Source organism: Scyliorhinus canicula, chromosome 16, assembly GCF_902713615.1.
Source record: "Scyliorhinus canicula chromosome 16, sScyCan1.1, whole genome shotgun sequence".
Taxonomy (NCBI): domain Eukaryota; kingdom Metazoa; phylum Chordata; class Chondrichthyes; order Carcharhiniformes; family Scyliorhinidae; genus Scyliorhinus; species Scyliorhinus canicula.
This window is the reverse complement of record NC_052161.1, coordinates 31,566,654-31,591,532: the sequence shown is the minus strand read 5'-3', so window position 1 is coordinate 31,591,532 and position 24,879 is coordinate 31,566,654. Positions and strand designations below refer to the sequence as shown.

The following is a 24,879-nucleotide window of genomic DNA, read 5'->3' as shown; positions in this document are numbered from 1 at the left end:
ATAAAGTGGCAAGGATTATGGTCTCTACTGCACAATATACAATAAGGTTTCCTTTGATTAAGCAGAAGAGATTCTCATTGACCCAGGTGGCCTCAACCCAAATGTTCCTGGGTGAATGGATGGTGGCTTCCTGAAGTGAAGCATGGTGTCAATGATGAAAGGTCAGATTTCAGCTCATGGCTTGGAAGCCTGGACGATTTGCAATTGGAGCATTCCCACCCCCACCATTACAAGCCAAAGTTCCACCAGTGGACAGAGGTATATAGGAACTGTGATGATATGTAGATAGACAAGCTAGTGAAGGGTTAATTAGTACATCTCTGTGTGGTTCAAACACTAGACGGCACCACCATATCTCTATATAAATCAAACCTCCGGGAATGCTGGGTGGTTAGAAGGTGGTTAGCAAAAGAGAAAGCCTGAGAACAGCACGAAGGAGTAGATTAGGTTAGAGCGAGTTAGGGCAGCACGGTGGTGCAGTGGGTTCGCTCTGCTGCCTCACTGCACCGAGGTCCCAGGTTCGATCCCGGCGCTGGGCCACTGTCCGTGTGGAGTTCGCACATTCTCCCTGTGTTTGCGTGGGTTTTGTCACCACAATCTAAAAATGTGCAAGTGAGGTGGATTGGCCACACTAAATTGCCCCTTAATTGGAATAAATGAATTGAGTACTCTAAATTTAAAAAAAGATTAGAGCGAGTTAACTCGAGGCGATTATTAGTGACTACTAGATTATCGATTACTGCTCGACAGGTTCAATGTTGCCTTATTATTAACTATAGCTCAGTAGTGTGCGAACTTCATTTTATTAATCGTTATACAATAAATTAGTTTTATTTCAATCTAATGATTGGTGGACCATTCTGGAGCAAAAGTCAAAGAACACGACATATTACCACCAAGGGTAATATAACAGGAACATGGAGAGAGATTTCTGCTGAATCCTCTGCGCTGAGGTGAGCAGAAAGATGGATGAGCATAATTTAAGGAAACAATGAATCTTTTATTAAACAGATAATTTAAAAAATGGATAATAAACAAGATTGGTGACAATGCAGATTAAAATAAGCAGTAAACTCTCATTCAGAAAATTGAATTCAAGACAGCCACTGGAAAGAGACCTTTGTACAAAATGGCAGGAAGGAAACACAAGTTTCATGCCCTTCATATTTTGTGGGAAAGGAGGTGTGTAGATAAGAAATTGCCTTTTACAGCCTTTAAAATTTGTTTAATAATTTTTTTTTAATTTAATAGATTTTTAATGTTGATGTAAGTGATCAACAGTTGCATGTCAATCTGAGTTATGCCATCTGTTTCTACTGTAGTATGGTTAATCTGCGGAGTAAGTCATTTGTTGCTTTGGCCCCATTGTCCCTGATCTGCCATTGATCTCAACACATGGATGCAACTATGCTCCAGCACATCATGTGTTAATATAGATTGATTTGAATGAGGAACTGAAAAGTCCAAATATCAGTGATGTTCCAGGAAACTCAGGAACTATAGTTGCTTAAAAAGTTACCCACAAACAACTATTTCATTCTTATATGCTCAAAACCTTATTTGAGTTTGTAGAAATTAATATCTTTGGTGCAAAATATCATAGTAGTCTGCCAAAGTTAATAGCGAATGTCAAAAATGCAATAAAATATCAACCTAAGATGATCGCAACAAAACCAGGATGATTAAGAATATGTGAAGTGGGTGGCATGGTGGCACAGTGGTTAGCACTGCTGCCTCACAGCTCCAGGGACCCGGGTTCAATCCCGGCCTTGGGTGACTGTGTGGAGTTTGCACTTTCTCCCTATGTCTGCGTAGGTTTCCTCCGGGTGCCCTTTCCGAGGGCCGGTGCAGACTCAATGGCCGAATGGCCTCCTTCTGCACTGTGGTTCTATAAGAAATGGGAGCAGGAGTAGACTTTTCAGCCCTTGAACCTGCTCCACCATTCTTTTGATCTGATTGTGGCCTCAACTCCACTTTTTTGCCGATCCCCATAACCTTGAGGATCAAAAATCTGTAACTCAGCCTTGAATATCTTCAATGACCCAGCTTCCACTGCTCTCTGGGATAGAGGGTTTCAAAGTTTGGTGACCCACTGAGAGGAGAGATTCCTCCTCATCTCCAACCTATGAGACCACTTATTCTGAAATGCTGCCTCATGAGGGACTGTATTTAAATTAAACTAAATCCAAAGGGTGAAGGTTGAGCATGCAGCTACATTTGTCAAAAGAGTCTCCATGCTCACAATCTAGGACACTGGGGGAGGTATATCATCTCAGAGCTGCTGGTCAACATTTTTTTAAAAAGTCATTTGCGAGATGCTGGTGTTGCTGGTTAGGCCAATATTTATTGCCCATCCCTAATAATAATCGTTAATAATCTTTATTAATGTCACAAGTAGACTTAAATTAACACTGCAACAAAGTTACTGTGAAAATCCCCTAGTCCTCACTCTAGTTGCCCTTTAGAAGGTAGTGATTATTTGCCTTCTTGAGCCCATGCAGTTCTTGAGTTGTAGGAGCACCTACACCTAGCTGTTAGGTAGGGTGTTCCAAGATTTTGGCCCAGCGACAGTGAAGGAACAATGATATTCTTCCAAGTTGAGTGATTTAGAGGGGAATCTCCAGGTTGGGGTTTCCCGGTATCTGCTCTTTCCTTCAAGATGGAAGTGGTCTTGGGTTTGGAAGGTGCGCCCTAAGGAAATTTGGCGTGCATTGTGTAGACGGTACACATGGTTGCCATTGTAGGGAGTAAATGTTTGTGGAAGGGGTAGCAATCAAACGGGCTGCTTTGTCCTGGATAGTCTCAAGCTTGTGTTTTTGGAGCTGAACCCATCCAGGCAAGTGGAGAGTATTCCATTACACTCCTGGCATGTGCCTTGTCGATGGTGGACAGGCTTTGCGGGGGGGGGGGGGGGGGGTCAGAAGGTGAGTTACTCGCCATAGGATTCCTAGCCTTTGACCTACTCTAGTAGGCACCGTATTAATGTGCCTAATCCAGTTCATTTTCTGATCGATGGTAACCCCCAGGATGTTAATTGTGGGGGATTCAGCGATGGTAATGGCATTGATGTCAAGGGGAGAAGGTTACATCTTCCCTTGTAGCAGCTGGTCATTGCCTGGCACTTGTGTGGCGTGAATGTAGCTTTCCACTTGTCATCCCATGTCTAAATATTGTCCAGGTCTTGCTGCAATTGGGCAGGACTGCTTTATTATCTGAGGATTCGCGAATGGTGCTGAACATTGTGCAGTAGTCTGTGAACATCCGCACTTCTGACCTTATGATATAAGGGAGATCATTTATGAAGCAGCTGAAGATGGTTGGGCCTAGGACACTACCCTGAGGAACTCCTGCAGTGGTGTCCTGGAGGTGAGATGATTGACCGCAAACCACCACAACCATCTTCCTTTTTGCCAGGTATGACTCCAACCAGTGGAGAGTTTTCCCCGATTCCCATTGACTCCAGTTTTACAAGGGCTCCTTAATGCCATACTCGGTCAAATGCTGCCTTGATGTCAAGGACTGTCACTCTCCCCTCACCTCTGGTATTCAGCTCTTTTGTGTATGCTTGAACTAAGGCTATAATGAGGTCAGGAGCTGAGTGACCCTGAACACCTGTTATTGCTGAGTAAGTGCCACTTGATAGCACTGTTGATGACTCCTTCCATCATGATGGAGAATAGATTGATAGGGCGGTAATTGGCTGGGTTAGATTTGTCCTGTTTCTTGCGTACAGGACACACCCGTGCAATTTTCCACATTGCTAGGTAGATGCCAGTGTTGTGGCTGTACTGGAACAGCTTGGTTAGGGATGTGGCAAGTTCTGGAGCAGAAGTCCTTCAGTACTATTGCCGTAATATTTGTTGGGACCCATAACATTAGTGTCCAGTACCTTCAGCCATTTCTTGATGGCATGTGGAGTGAGTCGTATTGGCTGAAGATTGACATCTGTGATGCTGTGACCTCCAGAGGAGACCGAGGTGGATCATCCACTTCTGACTGAGTGTTGTGAATGCCTCAGCCTTGTCTTTTGCACAGATGTGCTAGGCTCCTCCATCATTGAGGATGGGATATTTGTGGAGCCTCCTCCTCCAGTGCGTTGTTTAATTGCCCTGCTGCGTTTGTTGTGGAATCGCTTAGCTCTATTACTTGTTGCTTACGAGCAGTCCTGTATTGTAGCTTCACCAGGTTAACACCTAATTTTTAGGTATGCCTGGTGCTGCTCCTGGAATGCTATCCTGCATACTTCATAGAAAAAGGGTTGATTCCCTGGCTTGGCGGTAAAGGTAGAGTGGGGAAATGCCACGCCATGAGGTTGCAGATTTTGGTTGAGTGCAATTCTGCTGCTGCTGATGGCCCACAGCACCTCATGGATGCACAGTCTTGAGTTGCTATTCCATTTATTTATGTTTTCTTTTTAAAATAAATTTAGAGTACCCAATTCTTTTTTTTCCCCAATTAAGGGGCAATTTAGCATCTTTGGGTTGTGGCGGTGAGACCCACGCAGACATAGGGCGAATGTGCAAACTCCACACGGACAGTGACCTGAAGCCAGGATCGGACCCAGGTCCTCGGAGCCATGAGGCAGCAGTGTTAACCACTGCGCCACCGTGCTGCCCTTTCTATCCTATTTAGCTGGGTGGTAATGCCACACAACACGTTGGAGGGTATCCTCAATGTGAAGACAGGGCTTTGTCTCCACAAGGACTGTGCGGTGGTCACTTCTCCTGATACTGTCATGGACAGATGCATCTGCAGCAGACAGGTTAGTGAGGATGAGGTCAAGTATGTTTTGTTGGTTCCCTCACCACCTGCTGCAGACCCATTCTCGCAGTTATGTCCTTTAGAACCCGGCCAGCTCGGCCTGTGGTATTAATACCGAGCCACTCTAGGCAATAAACATTGCAGTCTCCGAACCAGAGTATATTATGCGGCCTTGCCACCCTCCGTGCTTCTCCCAACTGGCGTTCAACATGGAGGAGTACTGACTCATCAGCTGATGGTGGACGAAACATGGTAATCGGCAGAAGGTTTCCTTGCTCGTGTTTAACCTGAAGCCATGAAACTTCCTCCCAACTGTTTTTCACTCTGCCACCACCTCTGTCTTACCAGTGAAACAGGACATCCCCAGGAATGGTGGTAGTGGTGCCTGGGGCATTGTCTGTGTGGTATGAATCATCGAGTATGACTATGTCAGACTGTTGCTTGACTAGTCTATGAGACAGCCCTTCTAACTTTGGCACAAGCCCCCAGATGTTAGCAAGTAGGACTTTGCAGGGTCGACAGGGCTGGGTTTGCCGTTGTTGTTTCCGGTGCCTGGGTCGATGCCGGATGGTCTGTCCGGTTTTATTGATTTTTTGTGTTTTTAGCAGTCGAATGCAACTGAGTGTTTTGCTAGGCCATTTCAGAGGGCAATTAAGAGTTAACACATTGCTGTGGGTCTGGAGTCACATGTAGGAAACCAGATGGATTTTTATGACAATTGACAATGGTTTCATTGTCATTTTACTGAGTTTAAATTCCACCACTTGCCGCAATACGCTATGCCACCGCCTCCTCACCTAACATCGACACCCATTATTGTTTGATGGCCCTATTTAACTCAGTTGGCAGCGATCAGTTAAAAGGCTAGTTTTGAGAACCTGCTCTCCAGAGGAACTGGTAAGCTTTAGTGGCAGTTGTACTGACCAATCCTTGGACATGGAGAGATCAAGTGTTCAGCAGATCAAGTGTTCAGCACCACTTTCTGTGCTCAAGAGGCAAAAAATAGTACCTGTATAACTCATGATCAGTCAGCTCCAAGAAAGGAGCAAATCTCTGCCAGAAATCAAGATATGGGCAGCTGATTGTTACAACTAGCGACAGACCAATAAGAAAGGAACACGGCCTGTTTTTGTTGTTGTGCCGATAGTATTATAAAAAAATGTTGAAATCTGAAAGGACTATCCTGTTCAGTCATGTATCATGCAAAATAAACCATTTCTTGACTTTTGCATTGACCTTGTTTCAACTTTTCTCTGCCAGAGTATTGGGAAAATGCAAGTGACGTGTGAAAAAACACACCACCCAGTTCCGATCATAAATGGGTCCTAGTGTTACACGCTTAGATCACACTATTCTGTAATAATTCTCTATATCAATTGTTCTGTGTCTGATTATGTTAACCTGTTTACAGTTAATGCTCACTGTGCTTGATTACTTAAGCCTGTGTGTAGACCAAGAGAAAACAAACTGCAGAAAGAGCTGGAAGCTAGAGTTCTAAGTATGAAGTAAACATTTTAAAGGTTTTCACAAAAGTCTTAGAGTCAAAGAGGTCGACAGCATGGAAAAGGCCCTTTGGCCCATCGCGTATGCGCCAGTCTTGTATATAACGTTCTTGCACACAGACTATTGTCATCTCTATATACATCTGAGATCTAAAATATACGACACAGCACAAAATTATGTACCCCAAGAATTCTTTGGATTGATAATTTCAGTCTACTTTAGTTCTTGTGTATTCGCGTTTGGAACTATAGGGTCCTAATCAGTTTCATACAGATATTTTGTGGTTTAATGTCCTTGCATAGTAAAGTTTACATTTGTAACTGTTTTCCAATCTCATCAGTTTGGTGGAGAAAAGAGACACTCCTTTGATCATGTTGTTTCATGTTATTTCTCCAAAAATATTAGTGAAGCCCCAATCATTCACTCCAATGTTGGGGACCTCGCAGGCCAAAAATTAAAATTGGCAGATAATGGAGAGTCACACCAAATTAAACTACAAGAGCATTAATTTTTAACCTATGTGGGGCAATCTGCTCATACATTTGTATAACACAATTTGATCTGACTGTCTTCATTAATGACAAAGCACAATTAGCCTCGTACATGATCGCTTACCATGCAGCTCAAGAGAAAATGCCTCACACCAGCAAGAGAGATTAATTCTTGGGGTGGAAGGAGGGGAATTGTGTTTATCTGAATGGTAAATGTGAATTATTAGCAGACAGTATAAAATATAAACTTCCAGATTTTTAACAAAATATTCATAACAATACACAGCTACACTTGTGTAATAATATGCTTTGTGTAAGAAATTATAAAGCTGGAGAATTAAATGAACAACTATTAGAGTTTGTTATAAATATCATTAGCATAATAATCATTGTTACTAAGTGATCATGGTTTCTCAGTGTAACTATATTATTGCAAAAAGTAACTTGATTCTTCTCCACTCTTTTGTTCCCTATTCTAACACCGACCTTGTGAATGCAGTACACACGATTCCTTTGTCAGTCCCCACTTCAGGTAAGCCTGACATTATATTCAATTGTATGGAATATTTTATTGTAATATGAGATACAGGACCAAAGCTAAAAATATCAAGTTAATCTGTTTTGAACAATCAAAACTACAGTTTTAGTAGTGTTTGGATTGGATTTGGATTTTGTTTATTGTCACGTGTACCAAGGTACAGTGAAAAGTATTTTTCTGTAAGCAGCTCAACAGATCATTAAGTACATGAAAAGGAAATAAAAGAAAATATATAATAGGACAGATGTTTTCTTATTGACGTTTGTTGTTGGGCAACAGACCTGGCATGTGGATTGTCAGCGGAAGGGAAGTGAACTAGCCCCAAAGATTATTTCAGGACCATTATCAATTTTGAATCAATAAACAAAACTACACTGTTCTTTCAGATTTAATGCAGAATCAAGCAGGATCGTGCCTCTTGAGATATATATATATATATATGTATATATATATAGAAACTATAGAATCTACATGCACAATGCATCTTTGGGATACAGTGCACCAGCCTGATGATGCCACCTATGTATGAATATATGTTGACTGTACAAGTGTTGAGCACTAGCATCAGCATGTAAAAGACGACAGGTGACATGTTCTAAAAAAAATTTAAGTGTCTCTAATTTATTGTCTTTCTCTCTCCCTTAATCTCGCTTTTCCTCTTGTGCTAGTATGATACCCCCCTCCGGGGCTGATCTTACACCTATCTTATGATTGCTGTCTGTCTGCTCCCTCTGCCTATGGTTCACCCTCACCTGCATTCCGCTGCTCTCGCCCTTCTCCCTGTGACCCGACCTTTCTCATCAGAGCAGCACAGTCCCGCACAAATGTATCATGTGTCCAAGAAGCCTCTTCTTCGCTCTCTATTTCCTCCTCTGTTCCGCCTTCATCGCTGCCTTGCCTGCTCTTTTTCCAGGCCGTTTGACCGAACAAACTTGTCCGCCTCCACCTGGGTGTTAATGTTCCTTGTTCTGGAACGTGATCCAGAGCATGGCTGGAAACAGCATTCCGAATATTAGCCCTTTCTTATACAGGTCGATTTCACCTGATTAAATTCGGCCCTGCATTTTGCCAAGTCCGCCCCACCGTCCTGATATACCCAGATTGTGTGTCCTTCCCAGATTCTCTCCTTGGTCTGTTTCGTCGACCTCCAGATCCTCTCACGATCCTGGTATCGATGTAGCTTCGCAATGATCGCCCTCGGTTGTTCCCCTGCCTTGTGTTTCAGCCTGAGCGACCTGTGCGCTCTGTGGATCTCTGGGGAGTTGGGGAAGCTCTCTCTCCCGACTCGCTTGCCCAGCATTTGGGCGATATAGTCCATGCCCTCAATCCCCTCTGGCAGGCCCACAATTTGAATGTCCTGCCGTTGGGATCTGTTCGCTTGGTCCTCGACTTTCCCTTTTTAAGCTCCCTTGGGCCGCCACCAATGAATCCTGTTGCTCTAGTCTGTCGATGCTTTCTTCAATTCTTGGATCGTTTTTTTCTTACGCTTCCATCTTCTTCCCCTATCCATTGATCACTTTTTGCATGGAGACCATTGCCTCTGTCACTGTCACCTGGATTTCGACTTTTAGCACCGCTTTTATTGCAGTCAGTTCCTTCATAAGGAATGCCTTCCATCCGTCTCCAGGTGGTAGGGGAGGCTGATGCTTGGGTCGTCGCCCTTCCTCTCTCTTGGGTGGCCTGGGCCCCCTCGCCTCGTGGATCCAGGGCTCTTCCGCCTGATGCTCATGACCTTTTCCACCGCTTCTGTCGTCCCTTCGACCCCTCAAGCTCTCGTTCGCTGGCATGCTGGTTCTATTTCTTTCCTTTCTCGGTCAAGGTTGAGTTGGTTTCCAATTTTCGGCAAAATTCACCTAAAAGTGCCCATTTGGTTATGGTGTGGAGGGGAGCCACCTGGTGTGCGTCCACTCAGCACATCACTGTCACCGGAAGTTATTTGATTTAGATCTGATATAGTTATTGCCATTGTAGGTGCATTGATTTTTAGGATAGAATTCTGTTAATGATTCTGCACAAACTTGAATACATCAATCAAAGAATCAAATTTGAAATCACTCAAAATATCAAAACAAAACTGTACTTCAGAGTCATAGAGTCACAGATGTTCACAGCATGGAAACAGGCCCTTCGGTCCAGCTGGTCCATGCCGCCCAGTTTCTATCACTAAGCTAGTCCCACTTGCCTGCATTTAGCCTCTCCCATCCCTTGTGGATCCACACATAGATGACCCTGTTTATCTTTAAGGGGCCCGACCCTCTCACTAGTCACTCTTTTGCCCTTTATGTATCTGTAAAAGCTCTTTGGATTTTCCTTTGCCTTACCTGCCAAGACTATCCTATTTTGCCCTCCTGATTTCTGTCTTAACTCTACTCCGACAAGCCCTATACTCTTCAAGAGATCCACTTAATCCCAGCTGCCTATGCATATTGTATACCTCCTTCCTTTTGACCATGGCCTCAATACCCCGAGTCATCCAGGGTTCCCTACTTCTAACAGCCTTACCCTTCACTCTAAGAGGAATGTTCTCACCCTGAACCCTAGTTAACACACTTTTGAAACTGTATTAGATGGTCTGGTTGTGGTTAGTCATTATAAGCCCTTTTTGCAGCAGTTTGCATTATGGCTTTAAATAACTTCGAAATACATTGAATGAGTTAACAAAGAACTGTGTTTGATCTGGAATTACTGACATCTTTAGTGTCTTGACAGTTTTGCCGTTATCCATAAACTTTAGTCTCAATATAATGGCCATGAGGGGCAGCATGGTGGCACAGTGGTTAGCATTGCTGCCTCACGGCACCGAGGTTCCATGTTCAATCCCAGCTCTGGGTCACTGTCCCTATGGAGTTTGCACATTCTCCCCATGTATGCGTGGGTTTCGCCCCTGCAACTCAAAGACGTGCATGATGGGTGGATTAGCCACGCTAAATTGCCCCTTAACTGGAAAAAATGAATTGGGACTCTAAATTTATTAAAAAATATATGTATAATGGCCATTATTCTGGGTTCCCCAGTATCACATTTAGGGGCACCCCAATGAGGTCGGGGAATCCCACTAGGAAGTTCCCACGTAAGGGCGTATCTAGCAATTTCCCAAAATTGCTACTTCCTCTAGTTAATTATATTGGGCTAGGAACCATCAGACAGAAGCAACTTAAATCTCTCCGGATGGTTCTGCCAGTTTTGCTTCTAACTCCAGAGTACCTATTTTAAAAAGTCAGACCCAGCATCGCACGGGCCCCTCGCCCCTTCCTTCTCGAATTGACCTCCCCTCCCCAGACTGACTCCATCATTTCCCCTCCCAGACTGACCACTGTAAAAAGGAGAGTGACTTACCTCTCTGCATCCCAATTAGCCTATGATGATCCTGCCAGGGTGCACTTCGCTGTTCCTGTCTCACCCAGCCTGAGTGAGGAAGGTTGGGTGAGGCAGGCTCAGGAATTACAGTGCAGGTATGTCTGGTGAGAGTGGCAATCCGACGGAGTTTGCCACTCTGTGGAAGTTACAAGCCAATATCACTTTCCGACAGGATAAATGGTTCTTTCTTTATCTTAGAACATAGAACTTGGAACATTACAGCGCAATACGGGCCCTTCGGCCCTCGATGTTGCGCCGACCTATGAAACCATCTGAAGCCTATCTGACCTACACTATTCCATTTTCATCCATATGTCTATCCAGCGACCACTTAAATGCCCTTAAAGTTGGCGAGTCTACTACTGTTGCAGGCAAGGCGTTCCACACCCCTACTACTCTCTGAGTAAAGAAACTGCCTCTGACATCTGTCCTATATCTATCACCCCTCAATTTAAAGCTATGTCCCCTCATGTTGGTCATCACCATCCGAGGAAAGAGACTCTCACTGTCCACCCTATCTAACCCTCTGACTATCTTATATGTCTCTATTAAGTCACCTCTCAGCCTTCTCCTCTCTAACGAAAACAACCTCAAGTCCCTGAGCCTTTCCTCGTAAGACCTTCCCTCCATACCAGGCAACATCCTAGTAAATCTCCTCTGAACCCTTTCCAAAGCTTCCACATCCTTCCTATAATGTGGTGACCAGAACTGCACGCAGTACTCCAGGTGCGGCCGCACCAGAGTTATGTACAGCTGCAGCATGACCTTGTGGCTCCGAAACTCAATCCCCCTACTGATAAAGGCTAGCACACCATATGCCTTCTTAACAGCCCTATTAACCTGGATGGCAACTTTCAGTGAGTTATGTACCTGGATGCCGAGATCTCTCTGTTCATCTACACTACCTAGAATCTTGCCATTAGCCCAGTACTCTGCATTCCTGTTACTCCTTCCAAAGTGAACCACCTCACACTTTTCCGCATTAAACTCCATCTGCCACCTCTCAGCCCAGCTCTGCAGCTTATCTATGTCCCTCTGTATCCTATAACATCCTTCAGCACTATCCACAACTCCACTGACCTTCGTGTCATCTGCAAATTTACTATGCCAGGAGCATCCGGAATAAGGTGCGTAAGCTTGCGGCATGAGTTAGTACCTGGGACTTCGATGTTGTGGCCATTTCGGAGACATGGATACAGCAGGGCGAGGAATGGTTGTTGCAGGTGCCGGGGTTTAGATATTTCAGTAAGTTCAGGGAAGGTGGTAAGAGAGGGGGAGTGGTGGCATTGTTAGTCAAGGACAGTATTACGGACTTCCGGTTGCGGCTATGCGGAGCTAAGTTCGGCAGCTCCCACTACTTTAGGACTTTTGGGCCGATTTCAAGGCCCCAAACGGCGCTGTCTCGACGAATCCCGGTGAGGGAAGGTGTCTATAGGAGCATTCCCTATAATTTATGGTGCTCACCCGGAGTGGGGCAAAGGAAAAAGCTGCAGCAGCTCCCTAAGAAAAGCGGGGGAAGAAGGACAAAATGGCGGCCGGCGGAACACCCGAGGACTGGTGGATGTGGGCGCAGGAGCAGCAAGCTTCTCTCCTGCGCTGTTTTGCGGAGCTGAAGGCTGAGTTGCTGGACTCCCTGAATGCGACTACCAACAGGCTGCTTGAGACCCAGGCGGCCCAGGAGGTGTCCATTCGGGAGTTGCAGCAGCAGGCCGCTGAGTGGGAGGAGGAGGCCGTGGTCCTCGTGGGGAAAGTGGAGTTGCACGAGGCACTCCACAAAAAGTGGCAAGACCGCTTGGAGGAGCTGGACGTTCGCACGAGGCAAAAGAATTTGAGGATCTTGGGCCTGGCGGAGGGGCTGGAGGGGTCGGATCTCCCGTCGTATGTGACCACGATGTTGGGCTCGTTGATGGGAGCGGGGTCCTTCCATTTGCCCCTGGAGCTTGAGGGAGCTCACAGAGTGCTGGCCAGGAGGCCCAAGGCAAATTAAGCCCCGCGGGCGGTGCTGGTGTGGTTCCATCGATTCAGCGACCGGGAGTGTGTGCTGCGCTGGGCCAAGAAAGAGAGGAGCAGCAAGTGGGAGAATTCGGTAGTGCGAATCTACCAGGACTGGAGTGCGGAGGTGGCTAAGCGGCGGGCCGGGTTCAACCGGACGAAGGCGGTGCTGCATGCCAAGCAGGTCAGATTTGGAATGCTGCAGCCTGCGCAGCTGTGGGTGACATATAAGGACCGGTGTGAATGTGTCTCTAATTCACTTGTCTCTCAGTCCGGAAGAAACGGTCTCGAACACGTTCGTACTTTAGAATATTCTTTATTGCGATCGGGGCAGCCCTCTAGGTATTCCAAAGAAACACCTCTGAGTGTGCCAAAGTTTTGCTCAAAAAATCCTGTCTTTATATGTTTTTTAAGGGGCTGTCCCTTACATTCACTTGAGCTTGCCCCCATTACAAAATATAGCTTGTTTTTACCAAAGATCTAATACATGATTAACTTGTTATTGCCATATTTTCAATACATGATTTTACAGACATTGAGGTTATCTATTGGCACATCAGTATATAGCAATTTTAGCAAAACAACAGGTGTTAGCCATAATTGCAAGCGGCTCCCACATTTCATATTCCGTCATCCAGCCATCTTCCTTGTTTCTCAAGGCTATTCGGCTTACTGTCATGAGTCGGCTCACAAATTCAATAATAACTCCCTTATTAGTAACTTTCCACTAATGTGTCCCATTAATTCTGGATTGTTCTAGTTATTAACCCTTGCTTCACATTCTCACCGGCACCACTACTTCGAGTCCCCAGAGGAGGCGTGGGCCTTTGTACAGGCGGAGAAGCTGGACTCGAACTAGGGTCTGGGAACACACTATGGCCGTTGCTGTTTTTTTTTTCGCTGTTGATGTTCTGCAATTTTGACACGTGTTTTTTATGCTGGTTTTCTTTCTGCTCTGTTTCCGGGTGGGTCTGTCTGTTGGGTATGGTTGTGGGATATGTGGGGAAGGTTGGGGGTTTGTGTTTTATATGTTCTCTTCTGTACGGGGCTGGGGGTTGGGGTGAAACTGGATTTTGGGGAGCTGCGTCAGAAGGGTGGGGTGTGGCAGTATGAAAGCGCGGGCTTTCCTCTAGTTTCCCGCGCTGCGGGGCAGGGGGGCGGAGCTGGCGGTGGGGGCGTGGCCTCTACTGGTTTTCTTTCCCGCGCTGAAACGGTGCCAAGGAGGTGTGGCAAGAAGGGGATGACCCCATGCCGGGAGGGGATGGGTTTTGGCGGGAGCTGCCGGGGTCAGCAGAAGTCAGCTGACTCACGGAAGTACCATGGAGGGTGTGTCGCGGCTAGGAGGGGTCCTAGCCTGGTTGGGGGGGGGGGGGGGGGGGGATACGGGGTTGCTGCTGGAATGGCCAGGAAGGAGCTGGTGTGGGCCGGGGGGGTAGAGGGGAGCCGTTATCGCCATGGGGAACGGGTCGGGCGGGGCGAGCTGGCCTGGGGCAAACAGTCGATAAGCTATGGCTAGACGGCGGGGGAGGGGGGCGGGTAGCCCTCTGATCCGGCTGATTACCTGGAACGTGAGGGGGCTGAATGGGCCGGTTAAGAGAACTAGGGTATTTTCTCATCTGAAGGGGCTGAAGGCGGACGTGGCTATGCTCTAGGAGACCCACTTGAAGGTGGTGGACCAGGTACGTCTGAGGAAGGGGTGGGTGGGGCAGGTTTTTCACTCAGGGTTAGACGCGAAGAACCGGGGGGGTGGCGATTCTGGTGGGGAAGAGGGCGGCGTTCGAGGCGGCTGAGGTGGTGTCGGACAAGGAGGGCAGATATATTATGGTGAAGGGTAGGCTGCAAGGAGAGAAGGTGGTGCTGGTTAATGTATATGCCCCGAATTGGGATGATGCTGGCTTCATGAGGCGCTTGTTGGGCCGCATTCTGGACCTGGAGGCAGGGGGCCTGATCATGGGGGGAGACTTTAACACAGTGCTGGATCCCCCACTGGACCGGTCCAGTTCAAGGACGGGTAGGAGACCGGCGGCGGCCAAAGTGCTGAGGGGGTTCATGGACCAGATGGGAGGGGTGGAGCCCTGGAGGTTTGGGAGGCCGAGAGCGCGGGAGTAGGGTGGACAGTGAGAGTCTTTTTCCTCGGATGTGATGACCAACACGAGGGGACATAGCTTTAAATTGAGGGGTGATAGATATAGGACAGATGTCAGAGGCAGTTTCTTTACTCAGAGAGTAGTAGGGGTGTGGAACGCCCTGCCTGCAACAGTAGTAGACTCGCCAACTTTAAGGGCATTTAAGTGGTCACTGGATAGACATATGGATGAAAATGGAATAGTGTAGGTCAGAAAGGCTTCAGATGGTTTCACAGGTCAGCGCAACATCGAGGGCCGAAGGGCCCGTACTGCGCTGTAGTGTTCTATGTTCTATTCCTTTTTCTCTCATGTCCATAGGGTTTATTCCCGAATAGATTTTTTCGTCCTGAGCAGGGGATTGATCCTGAAGGTGCAGGATGCCGAGTATTCGGCCATAGCAATTTCAGACCATGCTCCGCACTGGGTTGATCTGGAGATGGGGGAGTTGCGGGACAAGCGCCCGCTCTGGCGCCTGGATGTGGGAATGCTGGCTGATGAGGAGGTGTGTAGGAGGGTCCGGGGAAGTATTGAGGGGTATCTTGATACCAACGACACGGGGGAGGTCCGGGTGGGGATGGTCTGGGAGGCTCTGAAAGCAGTGATCCGGGGGGAGCTGATCTCCATCCGGGCCCATAGGGAAAGGAGGGAGAGGAAGGAGAGGGAGAGACTGGTGGGGGAGCTCCTGGATGTGGACAGGAGATACGCGGAGGCACCGGAGGAGGGATTGCTGGGGGAACGGCGTAGTTTGCAGGCCAAATTTGACTTGTTGACCCCAGTAAGGCGGAGACACAGTGGAGGAGGGCGCAGGGCGCGGTATATGAGTATGGGGAGAAGGCGAGCAGGATGTTGGCACATCAGCTCCGTAGGCGGGATGCGGCTAGGGAAATTGGTGGAGTGACGGATAAGGGTGGGAATGTAGTGCAGAAGGGGGCAGAAGTAAATGGGGTCTTTAGGGACTTCTACAAGGAACTGTACCGGTCGGAACCTCCGGTGGGGAGAGGGGGGATGGAGATCTTCATGAACAGGCTATGTTTCCCAAAGGGTCAAGAGGAGCTGGTAGAAGGGCTGGGGGCGCCGATAGAGTTGGAGGAGCTAGTCAGGGGGATTGGACAAATGCAGTCAAGTAAGGCGCCGGGGCCGGATGGGTTCCCGGTGGGATTTTATAAAAAGTATGCGGATTTGGTGGGCCCCCTATTGGTGCGAGTCTTCAATGAGGCATGGGAGGGGGGGGCTTTGCCCCCGACGATGTCGCGGGCACTGATCTCTCTGATCCTGAAGCGGGATAAGGACCCCTTGCAGTGTGGATCATACAGGCCTATCTCGCTCCTCAATGTTGACGCTAAGTTGCTGGCGAAGATCCTGGCAACCAGGATAGAGGATTGTGTGCCATGGGTGATACACGAGGATCAGACAGGATTTGTCAAGGGACGGCAGCTCAACACGAATGTGCGGAGATTGCTAAATGTTATTATGATGCCAGCAGTGGAGGGGGAGGCGGAGATAGTGGTGGCGCTGGATGCAGAGAAAGCGTTTGATAGAGTTGAGTGGGGGTACCTGTGGGAGGTGCTGGAGCGGTTCGGATTCGGGGAGGGATTCATCAAATGGGTGAGGCTGCTCTACGCGGCTCCGATGGCGAGTGTAGTTACCAATGGAAGGAGATCGGAGTACTTTAGGCTCTACCGTGGGACCAGGCAGGGGTGCCCCCTGTCCCCCTTGCTCTTTGCATTGCCGATTGAACCTCTGGCTATGGTGTTGAGGGAGTCAGGGAGATGGAGGGGTCTGGTGCGGGGTGGGGAGGAACATCGGGTATCGCCGTATGCGGACGACCTGCTGTTGTATGTGGCGGACTCAGAAGGGGGAATGCCGGGGGTGATGGAGCTGTTAGCGGAATTTGGGGGCTTCTCGGGCTATAAGTTAAATTTAGGCAAGAGCGAGGTATTTGTAGTACACCCGGGTGATCAAGAGGAGGGAATTGGGAGGCTCCCGTTAAGAGGGCAGTGAAGAGTTTCAGATACCTGGGGGTGCAGGTGGCCAGGAGTTGGGGGACTCTCCATAAGCTTAATTTTACCAGGCTGGTGGAGCAGATGGAGGAGGAATTTAAAAGGTGGGACATGGTGCCGCTATCGTTGGCGGGTAGAGTGCAGTCCGTCAAAATGACGGTTCTCCCGAGGTTCTTGTTCCTCTTCCAGTGTCTGCCCATCTTTATCCCTAGGGCCTTTTTTAGAAGGGTGACCAGCAGCATCATGAGCTTTGTTTGGGCGCATGGGACCCCGAGGGTGAAGAGGGTCTTCTTAGAGCGGGGTAGAGATGGGGGGGGGGGGGGGGGGGGGCTGGCGTTATCCAATCTCTCAGGGTATTATTGGGCGGCCAATGTGTCGATGGTGCGCAAGTGGGTGATGGACACGAGGGGGAGGGGGGAAGGGGGGGAGGGGGGAAGGGGGGGAGGAGGGGGAGGGGGGGGGGGAAGGGGGGAGGGGAAGGGGGACGGGGAGGGGGGGGAGCAGAAGGGGGAGGGGAGGGGCGAAGGAGGGGGAAAGGGGGAGGGAGGGGAAGGAGGGAAGGGGGAAGGGGAGGAGGGGAGGGGGAGGAAGGGGGGAGGGAGGGAAGGGGGAAGGGGAGGAGGAGGGGGGAAGGAGGGAGAGGGGGAAGGAGGGGAGGGGAGGAGGGGGAAGGAGGGGGAGGAGGGGGAAGGAGGAGGGGAGGGGGGAGGGAGAGGGGAGGGAGGAGAGGGGGAGGGAGGAGAGGGGGAGGGATGAGAGGGGGAGGGAGGAGAGGAGGAGGGAGAAGGAGGTGAGGGGGAGGGAGGGGGGAGAAGGGGGAAGAGGGGAGGGGGAAGGAGGAGGGAGGGGAAGAGGGGGAAGGGGAGGGAGGGGGAAGGGGAGGGAGGGGAGGGGAAGGGGAGGGAGGGGGAAGGGGAGGGAGGGGAGGGGGAGGGAGGGGGAAGGGGAGGGAGTGGGAGGGGGGAAGGGGAGGGAGGGATGGAAGGGGGAGGGGGGAGGAGGGGGGGGGGGGAGGAAGGGGGGAGGGAGGAGGAGGGAGGGAGGGGAGGGGGGAGGGGTGGGGAAAGGGAGGGGTGGGGAAGGGGAGGGAGGGGGGTGGGGAGGGAGGGGGGAGGGGTAGGGGAGGGGTGGGGAAGGGGAGGGGGGAAGGGTAGTGAGGGGGAGGGGTGGGGAGGGGGGGAGGGGTGCGGAAGGGGGAGGGGTGGGGAAGAGGGAGAGAAGGGGGGGTGGGGAAGGGGAAGGGAAGGGGGGAAGGGTGGGGATGGGGGAGGGGGGAAGGGGGAGGGGGAAGGAAGGGGGAGAGGGGGGGAAAGGGGGAAAGAAGGCGGGGGGGACGATGACTGTTTGTTTATTTAATTTTAATTTATTTTTAAGTTTTTTGTTGTTCATTGGGTTTGGGGGGATGTGATATATGCGTTGATACGGTTTGGGGGGTGTTACAGTTATTATGGGGTTATTTTGTTGCATTTTCTGTAAAAAATTCCAATAAAAATTATTTTTTTTTAAAAAGGACAGTATTACGGTGGCTGAGAGGACATTTGATGAGGACTCGAATACTGAGGTAGTATGGGCTGAGTTAAGAAACAGGAAAGGAGAGGTCACCCTGTTAGGGCTTTTCAATAGGCCTCCGAAAAGTTCCAGAAATGTAGAGGAAAGGATTGCAAAGATGATTCTCGACAGGATCGAAAATAACAGGGTAGTTGTTATGGGGGACTTTAACTTTCCAAATATTGACTGGAAACACTATAGTTCGAGTACTTTAGATGGATCCGTTTTTGTCCAATGTGTGCAGGAGGGTTTCCTGATGCAGTATGTAGATAGGCCAACAAGAGGCGAGGCCCTATTGGATTTGGTACTGGGTAATGAACCAGGACAGGTGTTAGATTTGGAGGTAGGTGAGCATTTAGATGATAGTGACCACAATTCGATTACGTTTACTTTAGCGATGGAAAGGGATAGGTATGAACTGCATGGCAAGAGTTATTGCTGGGGGAAAGGCAATTATGATGCGATGAGGCATCGCCTGGAGAGGAAAACTGCAGGGGATGGACACAATGGAAATGTGGAGCATGTTCAAGGAACAGCTACTGCGTGTCCTTGATAAGTATGTACCTATTAGGCAGGGAGGAAGTGGTCGAGTGAGGGAACCATGGGTTACTAAAGCAGTTGAAACACTTGTCAAGAGGAAGAAGGAGGCTTATGTGAAGATGAGACGTGATGGTTCAGTTGGGTCGCTTGAGAGTTACAAGTTAGCTAGTAAGGCTCTAAAGAGAGAGCTAAGAATAAGAAGAGCCAAGCGAGGACATGAGAAGTCTTTGGCAGGTAGGATCAAGAATAACCCTAAAGCTTTCTATAGGTATGTCAAGAATAAAAGAATGACTAAGGTAAGAGTAGGGCTAGTCAAGGACAGTAGTGGGAAGTTGTGCGTAGAGTCCGAGGAGATAGGAGAGGTGCTAAATGAGTATTTTTCGTCAGTATTCACACAGGAAAAAGACAAAGTTGTCGAGGAGAATACTGAGATACAGGCTACTAGACTAGAAGGGCTTGAGGTTCATAAAGAGGTGTTAGCGATTCTGGAAAGTGTGAAAATAGATAAGTCCCCTGGGCCGGATGGGATTTATCCTAGGATTCTCTGGGAAGCTAGGGAGGAGATTGCTGAGCCTTTGGCTTTGATCTTTAAGTTATCTTTGTCTACAGGAATAGTGCCAGAGGACTGGAGGATAGCAAATGTTGTCCCCTTGTACAAGAAGGGGAGTAGAGATAACCCCGGTAACTATAGACCAGTGAGCCTTACTTCTGTTGTGGGAAACGTCTTGGAAAGGTTTATAAGAGATAGGATGTATAATCATCTGGAAAGGAATAATTTGATTAGAGATAGTCAACATGGTTTTGTGAAGGGTAGATCGTGCCTCACAAACCTCATTGAGTTCTTCGAGAAGGTGACCAAACAGGTGGATGAGGGTAAAGCAGTCGATGTGGTGTATATGCGTTTGATAAGGTTCTCCACGGTAGGCTATTGCAGAAAATACAGAGGCATGGGATTCAGGGTGATTTAGCATTTTGGATCAGAAATTGGCTAGCTGATAGAAGACAAAGAGTGGTGGTTGATGGGAAATGCTCTGACTGGTGTCCAGTTACTAGTGGTGTGCCACAAGGATCTGTTTTGGGGCCTTTGCTGTTTGTCAATTTATAAATGACCTGGAGGAGGGCGTAGAAGGATGGGTGAGTAAATTTGTAGATGACACTAAAGTCGGTGGAGTTGTGGACAGTGCAGAAGGATGTTACAAGTTACAGAGGGACATAGATAAGCTGCAGAGCTGGGCTGACAGGTGGCGAATGGAGTTTAATGCAGAAAAGTGTGAGGTGATTTGGAAGGAGTAACAGGAAGGCAGAGTACTGGGCTAATGGTAAGATTCTTGATAGTGTGGAAGAGCAGAGAGATCTCGGTGTCCATGTCCATAGAACCCTGAAAGTTGCCACCCAGGTTGAGAGGGTTGTTAAGAAGGCGTACGGTGTGTTAGCTTTTATTGGTAGAGGAATTGAGTTTCGGAGCCATGAGGTCATTTTGCAGTTGTACCAAACTCTAGTGCGGCCGCATTTGGAGTATTGTGTGCAGTTCTGGTCGCCACATTATAGGAAGGATGTGGAAGCATTGGAAAGGGTCCAGAGGAGACTTACAAGAATGTTGCCTGGTATGGAGGGAAGATCATATGAGGAAAGGCTGAAGGACTTGAGGCTGTTTTCGTTAGAGAGAAGAAGGTTAAGAGGGGACTTAATTGAGGCATACAAGAAGATCAGAGGATTAGATAGGGTGGACATCGAGAGCCTTTTTCCTCGGATGGTGATGTCCAGCATGAGGGGACATAGCTTTAAGTTGAGGGGAGATAGATATAGGACAGATGTCAGAGGTAGGTTCTTTACTCCGAGAGTAGTAAGGGTGTGGAATGCCCTGCCTGCAACAGTAGTGGACTCGCCAACACTAAACGCATTCAAATGGTCATTGGATAGGCATATGGATTATAAGGGAATAGTGTAGAGGGACTTTAGAAGGGTTTCACAGGACGGTGCAACATCGTGGGCCGAAGGGCCTGTACTGCGCTGTAATGTTCTATGTTCTATCCCATCCTTCTACACCCTCTTCCAGGTCATTTATAAAAATGACAAACAGCAGTGGCCCCAAAACGGATCCTTGCGGTACACCACAAGTAACTGAACTCCAGGATGAACATTTGCCATCAACCACCACCCTCTGTCTTCTTTCAGCTAGCCAATTACTGATCCAAAATGCTAAATCACCTTCAATCCCATACTTCCTTATTTTCTGCAATAGCCTACCGTGTGGAACCTTATCAAACTCCTTACTGAAATCCATATACACCACATCAACCGCTTTACCCTCATCCACCTGTTTGGTCACCTTCTCAAAAAACTCAATAAGGTTTGTGAGGCATGACCTCCCCTTCACAAAACCGTATTGACTATCACTAATCAACTTGTTCTTTTCAAGATGATTATAAACCCTATCTCTTATAACCTTTTCCAACATTTTACCCACAACCGAAGTAAGGCTCACAGGTCTATAATTACCAGTGTTGTCTCTACTCCCCTTCTTGAACAAGGGGACAACATTTGCTATCCTCCAGTCTTCCGGCACTATTCCTGTCGACAAAGACGACATAAAGATCAAGGATAAAGGCTCTGCAATCTCCTCCCTGGCTTCCCAGAGAATCTTAGGATAAATCCCATCTGGCCCAGGCGACTTATCTATTTTTACACTTTCCAAAATTGCTAACACCTCCTCCTTGTGAACCTCAATTCCATCTAGCCTGGTCGACTGAACCTGAGTATTCTCCTCGACAACATTGTCTTTCTCCAGTGTAAACACTGACGGAAAATATCCATTTAACGCATCCCCTATCTCCTCTGATTCCACACACAACTTTTCACTACTATCCTTGATTGGCCCTAATCTTACTCTAGTCATTCTTTTGTTCCTGATATACCTATAGAAAGTCTTAGGGTTTTCCTTGATCCTATCCACCAATTACTTTTCGTGTTCTCTCCTCGCTCTTCTTAACTCTCCCTTCAGGTCCTTCCTGGCTAACTTGTAACTCTCAAGTGCCCTAACTGAGCCTTCATGTCTCATCCTAACATAAGCCTTCTTCTTCCTCTTGACAAGTGCTTCAACTTCCTTAGTAAACCACGGTTTCCTTGCTCGACAACTTCCTCCCTGCCTGACAGATACATACTTATCAAGGACACGCATTAGCTGTTCCTTGAAAAAGCTCCACATTTCGATTGTACCCATCCCCTGCAGTTTCCTTCCCCATCCTGTACATCCTAAATCTTGCCAAATAGCATCATAATTGCCTTTCCCCCAGCTATAATTCTTGCCTTGCGGTATATACCTATCCCTGCCCATTGCTAAAGTAAACATAACCGAATTGTGATCACTATCACCAAAGTGCTCACCTACATCTAAATCTAACACCTGGCCGGGTTCATTACCCAGTACCAAATCCAATGTGGCCTCACCCCTTGTTGGCCTGTCTACATACTGTGTCAGAAAACCCTCCTGCACACACTGCACAAAAACTGACCCATATATAGTACTCGAACTATAGTATTTCCAGTCAATATTTGGAAAGTTAAAGTCCCCCATAACAACTACCCTGTTACTCTCGCTCCTGTCGAGAATCAATCCTTTCCTCTACATCTCTGGAACTATTCGGAGGTCTATAGACTAACTCCCAACAGGGTGACCTCTTCTCTCCTGTTCCTAACCTCAGCCCATACTACCTCAGTAGACGAGTCCTCAAACGTCCTTTCTAGCGCCGTAATACTTTCCTTGATTAACAATGCCACACCCCCCCCCCCTCTTTTACCATCTTCTCTGTTCTTGCAGAAACATCTAAATCCTGGAACCTGCAACAACCATTCCTGTCCCTGTTCTACCCATGTCTCCGAAATCGCCACAACATCGAGATCCCAGGTTCCAACCCATGCTGCAAGCTCACCCACCTTATTCCGGATGCTCCTGGCGTTGAACTAGACACACTTCAAACCAGCGTCTTGCTTGCCAGTGCCCTCTTTCGAACTTTTAACCCTATCCCTGACCTCACTACTCTCAACATCCTGTACACTGGAACTACAATTTAGGTTCCCATCCCCCTGCTGAATTAGTTTAAACCCCCCGAAGAGCACTAGCAAATCTCCCCCCCCAGGATATTGGTACCCCTCTGGTTCAGGTGAAGACCATCCTGTTTGTAGAGGTCCCACCTACCCCAGAATGAGCCCCAATTATCCAGGAAACCAAAACCCTCCCTCCTGCACCATCCCTGTAGCCACGTGTTCAACTCCTCTCTCTCCTTATTTCTCACTTCGCTAGCACGTGGCACGGGTAACATCCCAGAGATAATAACTCTGTTTGTTCTAGCTCTCAGCTTCCACCCTAGCTCCCTGAATTTCTGTCTCAAATCCCCATCTCTCTTACTACCTATGTCGTTGGTACCTATGTGGACCACGACTTGGGGCTCCTCCCCCTCCCCCTTAAGGATCCCAAAAACACGATCAGAGACATCACAAACCCTGGCACCTGGGAGGCAACACACCAACCGTGAGTCTCTTTCGTTCCCACAGAACCTCCTGTCTGTTCCTCTAATTATGGAGTCCCCAATGACAAGTGCTCTGTTCCTCTTCTCCCTTCTCTTCTGAGCAACAGGGACAGACTCTGTGCCAGAGACCTGTGCCCCATTGCTTACCCCTGGTAAGTCGTCCCCCGCAACAGTATCCAAAACGGTATACTTGTTATAGAGGGGAACGACCACAGGGGATCCCTGCACTGCCTGCCGGTTCCCTCTCCCTCCCCTGACGGTAACCCATCTACCTTCTTCTTTTACCTGAGGTGTGACTACCTCCCTATAACTCCTCTCAATAACCCCCTCCACACTAATCCCCAAGTGCATCTTGGTGCACTTACTGAGAGGTCCCACTTTCCCATTATAACAACATTATTTCCCAATTGTGTCCTTCTCTGATTTTCTATTTACGGTTCTCCACTTCATTCTCAGCCATCCTTTCGATTATCAACATCTCTCCTCACCCACACCTTTCCCCAACATTTAATATTGCAGAATTGATTTAGTGCAAAAGGAGGCCATTCAGCCCATCATGTCTGCACTGGCTCTTTGAATCCCACCATCTCCCCATAATATTGTTCATTCCCATTGAGTGCGGAGAGGCCTTAGACTCTGTTGGTGAATTTCTGCTCCCACTTTTTTCCTTAATTTTTTGGGCAAGTAAAATGGCGGAGTTAGTTTTGTGTTCTCCATCCACTCCAATAATGGCCGAGAGTCTTTCTCCTACCTTGGCGAAAGAATTTGAAAAGCACCGAGGAATTGTCTCAGAAGACCTCAAGAAATCAATTGGAGAGGCCTTGGCCCCCATTCAAGCAGCTGTGGGAAAAATTAATAAGACAATTGAAGTCCAGAGAGGCACGATCAGATGTATGGAGGTGACCTTGTCAGACCCCCAACAATCGGACTGCTATGTTGAAATTGGAACTGTCTTTGGTGACTGAAACGAATAGAACATTGAGGGTCAAGGTGAATGACCTAGAAAATAAACCCAGGAGGCAAAATATTTGGATTGTGGGGTTGCTGGAGTGGATGGAGAGTCCTATGCCCACGAAGTACTTCTCGGGCATGTACTGCAAGATGATAGGTGAGGGTGGATTTGCGTCCCCTTCCGAATTGGATCGAACCCATCGCACAGTTCAGTCGATGCCTTATTCTGAAGTTCCATCACGTGTGGTAATAATGAGGTCTCATAGCTTCAAGGAAAAGGAAAGAGTTTTGCGAAAGGAAGGCCATTCCATCAGGTTCTATCAGGACATGGGTGCGGAGCTAGCATAGAAGAGGGCCATGTTCAGTGGAATTATCGCTGCACCATAGAAGCGTGGAGTTCGGTTTTGTTTGGCCCACCCAGCTCGACTCAGAGTAACTTTTGAGGGTTTAATATTTGTTCTGGTTTGGATTTGGATTTGTTTATTGTCACGTGTACCGAGGTACAATGAAAAGTATTGTTCTACATACAGTCTTTTTCGATATTTC

General features: G+C 48.0%; 1 protein-coding gene across 6 annotated transcripts in view; it reads left to right on the top strand.

Moving 5' to 3' along the window:
- Positions 1-24,879, top strand: part of LOC119979283 (arginyl-tRNA--protein transferase 1) — a 350,309-nt gene that overhangs the window by 136,560 nt on the left and 188,870 nt on the right. For all 6 annotated transcript variants that reach the window (XM_038821318.1, XM_038821322.1, XM_038821321.1 and 3 more), the window contains one exon: positions 7,255-7,287. In XM_038821318.1, the coding sequence (XP_038677246.1) occupies positions 7,255-7,287 (33 nt within the window). The remainder of the gene's footprint in view (positions 1-7,254; positions 7,288-24,879) is intronic.